At 56.5% G+C, this 9,574-nt stretch overlaps 1 protein-coding gene across 3 annotated transcripts; it reads right to left on the reverse strand.

Moving 5' to 3' along the window:
* On the reverse strand, positions 1-8,768 carry PRKAG3 (protein kinase AMP-activated non-catalytic subunit gamma 3). Of its 3 annotated transcripts, none has more exons than XM_047722659.1 (14): positions 8,716-8,768; positions 8,323-8,362; positions 7,713-7,868; positions 7,000-7,412; positions 5,808-5,889; positions 5,245-5,303; positions 5,079-5,124; positions 4,795-4,849; positions 4,490-4,616; positions 4,190-4,355; positions 3,870-3,907; positions 3,554-3,700; positions 2,969-3,202; positions 4-2,397 (listed from the first exon to the last, which is right to left on the reverse strand). In XM_047722659.1, the coding sequence occupies exons 1-13, from the start codon at positions 8,734-8,736 to the stop codon at positions 3,086-3,088; spliced, it is 1,467 nt and encodes a 488-aa protein (XP_047578615.1). In that variant the 5' UTR covers positions 8,737-8,768; the 3' UTR covers positions 4-2,397; positions 2,969-3,085. The 3 variants fall into 3 exon arrangements, with proteins under 3 accessions (XP_047578617.1, XP_047578615.1, XP_047578616.1); XM_047722660.1 differs by having other exon boundaries at positions 99-2,397; positions 7,713-7,887; positions 8,716-8,764; XM_047722661.1 differs by lacking the exons at positions 5,245-5,303; positions 5,808-5,889 and having other exon boundaries at positions 1-2,397.
* Positions 8,769-9,574: the final 806 nt, after the last annotated feature.

Here is a 9,574-nt window from a genome sequence, read left to right on the forward strand (position 1 = left end):
CCCGGAAACTTGAAGGCGCTTTGGAGGTTGGGGCAGGAGTCAGGGGGATGGAGCCAGTGATGCCTGAAGAGTGTAGCCAGCCCCAGGCTCAGAGGTATGAACAGAAGGTCAAGCAGGGTGGGTTTTACACTTTTATTCAGGAGTAGTCCCTATGGCAACCCTTAGACTCTGTTCTAGAAGCCATGGTGCTGGAGACTATTGGGAACTGAGGGCTGACTGTCATCCGAGAAGGAGGGCTGAAGCAGGGGGCTGGCGGGGATGGTGGGGCCCCTCACAGAAGGGCCCAGGGGGGAATGGCTGGGTCCTCAGCATGGTGGAGGCTGGAGACCTATCTGCTCTCAGGGGGAGCAAGAAGGGGAAGGAGTGACTTCCTCAGGATGCCCTTTCTGTCAGTGCCATGACTCCTGAAGGTCTGCTAATGGGGCGCCATCTTGGGCAACCGCTCAGAGACTGACCCACTATACTTAGCCTCCAGTCAGCTGCAGCTGGAGGCGGCCTGCCCCAGGCTCTCTGAGGACACTGTCCCTTGACACAGGCCCAGAGAAGCACCCCCATCCCATCATCCCACTTGAGCCCAAGGCCCGGGCCTTCCCAGGGAGGGCCAGAGCAGAGCTGGCACTGAACCGTGGGTTATGGAAAAATTGGAAACAGAGGCTGGGCGTCTATGAAAAAAGGCCTTCATTTGCTGTCCAACTCATCAGGTACAAATGTCTCCACTCTGTTGCTCTGTGAGGGGAATGAGGTGGGATCGTATTTTAGGAATATAAGCCTATCCTCTCCCCACTGGAAGGCAGACCTACAGTGTCCATTGCCACAGGGGAGGGATGAAACCACAGAAACCGGGTCTTGGTTTTGGAATTTGACCCTCAAGAAAGGTGGCAAGAAACGCAAGACACGTACAGTGGGTTTGGAAGAAAGCATAGTGGGTTAGAGAAAAGGCCCCACTCATAAAGATTCCCCAGGTTGATGAGGGTTGGGGAAACGAAGAGAATGTGGAGATCTCTGAGGTCCACATTTCAGGGGCCCCTGAGAAGAGGGCCCCGAGAAGGGAGCTGTATCTGAAGGGAAGGGGGGAGTGTGACAAATACCCCCAGAGAGATCTGTAGATGACAAGAGTAGAAGAGCCCTGTGCCCTATGTTTCAGGGTAGAGGCTGAAGTAAAGCAAAATGTAGAATAAAGCAGACCACTTGCTGTCGGTCTGAGCCGATGGGTTTGGAACTGCTCTGCAGAGCTTCCAGAAGCCCAGATGAGTGCAGGTCTGGGAACTAGAACGTCCTCACACCCCAGGAGCAGGCAGGCCCAGGGAGGCTTCGTGACAGGGACTGAGAGAGCACCTAGCAGGTGCCAGGTCCACCCATGACCAACCCAGTGACAACAAGATGGGAACAGGATTGTTTTAGCTGGTTTGGCCATGCGCGAATGATGATGACGGAGGAACAAAGTCTCACACTACTTAAAGCCTTTCCCTCCCCTCCCCACCAGATTCAGCCCAGGAAAAGGCGGGGGGGATGAGCCCCAAACTGACTGAGACTCATTTCTCCCACCTGGTGAAGTGGGGTTCATCACAGAAACTCCATTCAGTGTTAGAAAAATAAAGTTATGTTTCCTGCAGATGAGTTTGTAGACTGAGTTGTATTTACTGCATAATTAGCTAATTCGGATCTTCTTCATTGTTTTGTTATAAATAAAAGATGAAAAAAGGAATTTCAGTGGGCTAACACCCTATGCGCCAAAGAAATGCCAGTCGTGGTGTCCATCACAGACCTTCCCTAGTGTCTTTGAATTCAGAAAGCACAGAGGTCAGGCCATAGGTTCGGGTCAAATGACTGGCATTCTCTGAGGGAAACTTCCACAATTCAAGTTCATGGGCTGTTCTTTTTCCATTTATGCTTCCTCAAGGGTTCATCCTCAGTGATCCAAACACAGGGGCCTGAGAACAGCACTTGCTGGTGCTCAGGATGAGGACGAGGGAGGACCCCCCACCCCACCCCGGGCTGCCGTTCCATGGCGACCACCAACAGCCCTGAAATGACAATTCTGGGAGGAGCTGGGGGGCAGGGGCACAGCGGTGGGGAACCACGTTAGTGGTTGTAGGAGAACAGCTGGGACTCCCAGGCAATCCAGAAACTGAGGAAGCCAGAGCCCCGCAGTGAACCCCAACAGCTAAGGGCTTGCTGCCCCGCTGGGTCTGGTCACACCCCAGGTCGGGGGGAAAGTGACACGGATGGCCCCAGGACAGCTGGCCCTGGGGTAATCCCAGTGCTTCTGGCTCATGGATCTCGAGGCTTGACTCAGCCGTTCTCCTTCATTTCATCATCCCATGGTGCACTGGGCATTCGTGAGGGCTTCTGGGAGCATAGGCAGGGCAGGGGCAATTACGGTAAGGCTGGAGAAGCCTGTGGGGAAAAGAGAAGGGAACACAGTGAATACACAGTGGGAGGGGAGGTCACCTTTCCAATAGGGGAACCTTGTGTCGCCATCCATGGCCAAGCACGTGGAGTCTGTTTGAGTCCCTAGCAAGCATGCTACCAGCCAAGAGTCTGAGAGGATTTACTGAGATGAGTACTTAGAGAGAAGCGCCCTCCTGTCAGCATAGTTCCTACTGAGCATGGAAATTCCACTCAACAAAGATTTATTGACTTGCTTCCTTGCAGTGGAATTCCAAACAGGTGAAAATTGAGTTGGGATAGGGCGAGTCAGTCTCCCAAGAGCATCTGAAATCACAGCACTGTCCTTGCCTTTACCCCAGGCTTTGCCCATCCCTCTTAGGAGGACCTCTGTGACTTCAGCTGAGATGGGGACAAAGTGGGGTCCCCATGGGGAGTCCCGACCCGTGGAGTTTTCACGGGGCTCCTCAGCCATGAGCTGAGCCACTCCCATCCTTGAGGTGCCCCGGTCTGAGATCTGAGAACGCCCCGAAAAATCGATGGACAGGTGCTGAGGCCATTGGCCCAGAGTAGAGCCTACCTGAACCAGGGCCAAACCAGCAAACAGGGGTGGGGGAAGACGGGGGCCGGGTCCCCTGGCTCCCTTCGTCATCTTCGGCGTGTGAGAGGTGGCCTGGGAGGAAGGACTCAGATGCTCTCAGGCCCCGAGGGCGTCGATACCAGCAGGACTGAGCACCAGTGCCTGAAGGATGTCGGAGAGTGACACGATGCCCAGGAGATGCTGGCTCTCGTCCACTAGCACCAGCCGGTGCACCTGTGGGTGCACAGAGGGTCAGTGAGGGCTCGGGCATTGTCGTGTGGTGACAGCAGGCAGCAAGGTTGGCACCAAGAATCAGGGGCATGAATGCAACGTAATGGGGAGGAAAAGCATGTCTCCTAGAAATCAGTTAGGGGTGGCTCTGACCACTCAGGGCAATGCAAAGTGTCCCTTTTACATGGGGGCCCCAGGAGCAAGAGCAGTGGCAGACCAGTGTGGACACCGAGAGCTTGGAATGGCCATGAAATGGGAGGACAGGGCAGGTGCCTGGTGTGTAGGGACAGCTGGAGCTGCTCATGAGGACTGGGCCATATGTCTTGGGGGAGCGTAGGCAGAGGCGTGGGGTACCTGCTCCCGGACGATGCGGTCGATGACTTCCCCCAAGCTCTCGTGGGGCTGGCAGGAAAGGACCCCCTCCAGACACAGTGTCCTCTGCTTCAATGCTTCTCTCACACTAATGTCTAGGTGGTTGTAGGTTTGCTGGGCGGCCAAGTGCTGGGGCAAGGAGGGAAGTGCCATGGGAGTCAGCCCCTCAGCCAGACCCCAGACCCCAGATGCTGCCCCCTCTACACCCGTAAAAGTCCACAGACATCCCTCCACCAATCCTCGCACCCACAGCCTCTCCCCATGGCACCCTCAGTTCCCCATCCCTACACACACTTACAATCACATCAAAGCGGGAGTAGAGGCCCACAACCTGTCCTGCAGGGGTGAGGGTGGGGAGAGAAAGAGAAGAGGTTCACATCAGGCCCAGGATACCGTGCAAAGGCCAGGGGCGGGCTTTCAGAAGGAATTACTGGACACCCCCTCCAGGCTACTGGCTTCAAAATGACGCCTGAGACACAGAGAGGCTAAGTCATGGGTCCAAGACTCAAAGCAGGCAGACCTATAGCCCCAGATCCACCCTGGGTCCTGAGCCGATGCCAGACCCCTGCCTGCCGCCGCCACCCCAGCCCAGCCAGCTCCACTCCCAGGTTCAGGTACCAGCTTCATTGATCACCGGCAGCGCAGACACACGCCGGTCCACAAAGATGTCCAGTGCTGTCAGGATGGGTGCTGTGTCCAGCACCACGGCCAAGTCCCGGAATGTCCCGATGCCCAGATCTTGGATGGTGCGGGAGAGGAAGGAGGGCTGGGGCAGCAGGGCACCCTGGTGGGTCAGGGACAGGTGGGGGTCGGTGGGGGGCAGGTCCCTGAGGGCTCCCAGTGGCCCCCTTCCCAGTCCGTTGGGCCAAGGACTGTGTGACCCCCTGGGGGACCCCCTGAGGCTGTGCTCCAGCTCACAAAGATATGCAGGAACTTGAGCAGCCGCTTGTGTGTGAGGATGTGGAGCACGGCGCCCGAGACTGGGTCCAGGACCGGCAGACGGTGGATCCGGTTCTTAATGAGGATGTAGACAGCTTCAAACAGGCTGCAGAGGTGGGAGCAGTGGGTCTCGGGGAGAGACACCCTCCACCCCAGCCCATGCAAAAGGAAGAAAGGGTGTGCAGGCTGCCTCGTCCCAGGCAGGATGAGCCCATGAGTTCGGACTCGTGGAGCTGGGGAAGGGGACTGTGGGGAGGTGCAGGTGGGTGGCTGAGGATCCTTACCTGCTGTTGGGAGAAATGGAGACCAGAGGCTTGAAGCAGCCTTGAAGGTAGATTTCTGTAGGCAAAGCCAGAGTCAGGCCCAGGGAGCTGACTGTCTTGCCCGTCACCAGTTGACTCCCAGACGGTCTTCTGCCCTCCGGTCCCCTGGGCTTCCTCTCACCCCTCCCTTGCTCCCTCCAGGAAATCCCCACTGCCCAGCCTCGACCTCGGGTGCTTGGCCCCACCCTCACCCACACACCCTCAGTCCCTTCCAGGTCCCCCCACCAAGCCCCCCATCAGCTCACCTCTCCAGGTCTCAATCTTGTGTTCTTCAATCTCATGGATCTGGACCTAGAGACATTGACAGACTCCAGAAGTCAGAACATGGGCCCCTCAGGACGCCAGGCTCCCTGAGCCAACCTCTGCCCCAGCCCAAATGGGAGCCCCCGGGACCCCCAGCCCACTCCTCACCAGCGGGGACCTATAATAGCGGTGCAGCACCAAGATGAAATCCGTGATGGTCAGCATCCCTGCGGGGTTGGGGGGCGGGGGTCAGCCTGGGGCCTTGTGGTGAGAGGCAGGCTGAAGGGTCAGACCCCCTTCCCTGCTCTGCCAGAGGCCGAGGACTGAGACAGCTGTGGGAGTTGTGGAAAGAGGGAAGCAGGCCAGCCCCCTCCCATGCCTGAGAAATGAGGTTGTCCCTTTTATGCTTCCCCTGTCATCTCTCTCCTCCCCTCACCTCCTATGCTCCTAATTTCTCCCTCTTCCTCTCCTCTCTTCCTATCTAGCACCTGTAACGTGGGACCATGGGGGGAGTAGAGCTGGACCGGTCAGCCAGTCACACCTACTCCACATGTAGGGTCTCCGGCCTAGAGGCCACAAGACCGGGACCTGATGTCCCCCGTGCCAACCCCCAGCTAGGCTCCACCCGAGGGTCTGCTCAAGCCTGCGGCGCGTCAGAGCTCAGCCCAAGAATCACCGCAAAGGATCTTTTTTCCCTTCCCCACCACCTCTGCCTCCCTGCCCCTCCTCACCCACAAAGCTTTGCTTCTTGCTGTCCCACAGAGGTGCCGCCCGGATGCCGTTGGCCACAAGGGCAAAGAAGGCCTTCTTGATCTGAGGTCCAGAGAGAACAGTGAGGGGTGAGGCTCTCCTTGCCCCTCAGTGGTACTCTGTCTCAACCAGGGGCCTTCCCTGGGGCCTTCAGCAGGAATCTCCAGTACATGAGCTCTACTGCCTTTCCTATGCTACGGCGCCCCCTAGACATGGTCCTCGGCAGGTACACTTGCTTAGAGATGAGGCTGCTGGTGGCCAGAGGCCATGATCCCTTCCACTGGCTCCCCTAAGCCAGCGTTTCCACTCAGAAGCCATGTGTGGGCAGTCACACACCGTCTAGTTTTTCCTAATCTAAGCACTGGAGATATACTTAATTACATAATACTTACAGAATACCCTTCTCTAAATAAATCTGATTTTGATTCATGTGGCCTCATCTGAACTAATACCATCTACACTGGTGGCATTTATTCTGGGTGTATTTTTCTAACGCATATCAAAATAAATACAAAGCTACTAAAATAAACAAATTTGCTCGTCTACCACTAGACTCAGGGCTCTGTGAGTGGTTCTCAGGCCATGCTTCTGGAGACATCGGCCCGTGCTCTGTGACGGTGAGAATGGAGTCAGGCATTCGGGAGCTTATCCTAGTGGAAGAGAAGGGACTGGAGCGCATCTTAATTTTCTATTACCAAGATTTCTCTGCTGTTTTTCCTAGACCATCCTGCTGTGTCTTCCATATACTCTGGGGTTTGCAAGTGCTCCTGTTTATCCTGGGTTGTCTCAGGAGTCCTCTGAAGCTTGTAGGGCAAAGCAGGCATTCCTGTCCCCATTTTGTTTTATTATTTATTTATTACTATTATTATTTTTAGTACTCTCTCCTCCCAACGTGGGGCTCGAACTCATGATGCCAAGATCGAGAGCGGCATGCCCTTCTGATCAATCCCTATTTTAGAGACGAGAGAGGTAAATTGACTGACCCAAGACCCTATGGATACTAAATGGCGGATGGCAGTTAGGTTAGGGAAGCCCTCCCCAGCCCTGGCCTCCGGGGTGCTCTGAAGACATCCGGGAGGGCAATCTCAGGGGCTGCCTGGCAGAGTGTCCTGGCGGCTGTGAGCAGGGACTGTGGCCCCAGCGGAGGGCAGCGGGGCAGAGCCACGGCCTCACCTCCAGCGTGGTGTCGAAGATGACCAGCTTGGAGCTGGTTGCCATGGCATCGTAGCAGGTGTGCTCCTGCATGAAACGCATGTAGACCTGTGCCCCCGGCTTCTGCAGCTCATCGTCCCAGCCCGGCTTGGGTAGGAGGGCCCGCGGGGAGGGGCACAAGGCAGGCCTCTCTTCCACCATGCCCAGCTCGTACCCCCAGGCCCCAGTGGCCGGGAACTCTAGGTCTAGCTCCAGACCATCTGTGCTGGAGCCTGCGGTTGAGGCTACGTCGTCGGAGGGGAAGATGTCCCACTCTGTGGGTGCGGAGCCCAACCGGGCCAAGGGAGCAGCTTGGGACAAATGCGTCGCCTCGGGGAATGTGGCCTCCAGCCCGGCGTACTCAGCAGGTGGCCTGGCCTGGGAATCGGTTGGATCTGTTGGAGGGGCAGAGGACAGTAAGCCTGTCTTGTGGAGCACTTTCGTATGTGCTGGCTCAGGTCAACTTCACAGCAGCCTTGGAAAGCCTGGCAGCTGCGGTCCCATTTTGAAGGTGAGAAAGCGGAGTCTCAGAGTCACACAGGACAGTGGGTCTGTCCTGAGTTGGCTGTGCCAGGCCCCTGGGTCTGCAATGCAGTTGACCTTTCCCATCTGGAAAGACTGAGGCTACGAGATGAGGCTCTGGCACAGCCCATTGCCCCCCACTCCCGACCCCCCACAACTGGCCTTGGCCTCACCTTCCCCCAGACCCAGCAGCTCCCTTTCCTCCACAGCCTCCTGCCTTGTCCATCGTGAGGCCTTGGTGCCCTGTTTCCCATGGCTTCTCTCTGAGCCAGTGCTCATGGCCGGTGATGGCCATGAAGTGTTCTCTCCTTGTTCTAGGAAGCTCATCTCTGGAACGGGGAATGAGGCCTGTTTGGTTAATAGGGAGTAACACAACAAAATCAATTAAAATGTTATCAATAATAATATTTAATATTTGCAAGCTCCCCTAGGGTTTTTCTCCTACGTATTTGTCACTCAAACCTCACAGCAATCTTATAAAGGAGGTATTAATGATCATCCTTATTTTACTAAAGAGGGACCTGAGATCAGAGAGGTTAAGCAACTTGCCACAATTCACACAGCTAGTAAGTGATAAAGTCAGAACCAGGGTCAGTCTTCAGATTCTAGATCTGTCCCCCTTCTTCTTCTGAGAGATGAAGGAGGAGGTGAGGTACAAAGGGAAAAGAGACAGGATAAAGCAGGAAAAGGAGAGAGAGACAAAAGCCGGGCTATGAGAGCAGAGGAGATTGGGGGCCCACAAAGGTGGGAGACAAAGGAAGTGGGAGAAGAGGCTCCACTTACCTTGATGCTCTGGTCCCCCAAGGTGGCTCCAGGATGGGTTCTGTGGGGAGAAGAAGGCCTGAAGGGGTGGGAACATGTCCCACATTCCCAAACAACAAAAGAGCTTTTTTTCCCAACACGTGTTTGTGTGCACACCCACACACACATGTACACCCCCCACAGTGTGCGCGCACGCGCACACACACACGCACACACACTTCTACACATCCAGAAAACCACACACTCAACCATTCCCAGATACACACAGAACCACAGATGTCCCTTACACGAAGAATAACCATACAGACAGATGCACACATGCACACACACGCACACATGCGCACACACACACAGCGGTCTGCTCGCCGTCTCCTGGCCTCTGCTGCCCCAGCACCCGTTCCCCGGGACCCCTACCCGGCACAGCGTGTGCTCCATGCGGCCAACCCCGACCAAGTGAGGAGCGAGTGCGCAACACCCAGCGCACAGCACTATTCTGGGCCCCGCCGCTGGCTCCTTGCCCTCCCTGGATCAGTTTCACTCTGATTGGGTGTCAGGCAGCAGGAGGGAGGACCCCACAGGCTCCCCGGCTCCTGCCTGGAGCCTGTGGCGGGGTGGGGAGGGCAGGGGCGCACCTGGAATCTTGAGGCTTCGGTCCTAGGCTCCCTCCTGGGTCTTCAAGGACAAGCTTGAAGGACGTTGCTATGGGGGGAGGTGGCTTGGATCCCTGGGTGGGGAGTAGGGGTGGGGGCACCGGTAGGAGGAGGTGGGCTCTGGGAGTCCTGGGTTCCTTCTCATCTTTGTCAGGTGGCAAAGGAGGGAAAAATGGAGGCAAGTTGAGCTCAACCGTTGTTACTCCTACAAACTTCAGTCGTGGGTGATGCTGGAGTTAAAAAGGGCAAGTTGGAGTTGGCTGGGAGGCTGGGGCCAAGGGGTTTGTGGGCGGTCCCAGGAAAGGGCCATTGTGTGTCCAGATGTCCCCATTGGAGTCCCAGGAGCCTGTCCCTTCCCCTGCTGGAAGAGTTGGGGTGGGATGGCCGGGAAGGTGGGAAACTAGGAGAAGTCATGAAGCTATGCAGTGGCCCTGAGGGCCCAGGGTGGGAGACATCTGTTTCTACCGGTGGTTTGGTGGTGGGTCCCAACGTCCCTCTGTGCGTGCTGTCCCTACACCTTCTTGTGCCAAGGGATCCCAGCCTGGCTCTGGTGGCTGCCCACCCGCCCTTCCTGGGCATTCCTGGGGCCTGAGTCAGCGTCCAAATCGGGAATGCTGTTGCAG

The sequence above is a fragment of the Lutra lutra genome, chromosome 3, assembly GCF_902655055.1.
Source record: "Lutra lutra chromosome 3, mLutLut1.2, whole genome shotgun sequence".
Classification (NCBI taxonomy): Eukaryota; Metazoa; Chordata; class Mammalia; order Carnivora; family Mustelidae; genus Lutra; species Lutra lutra.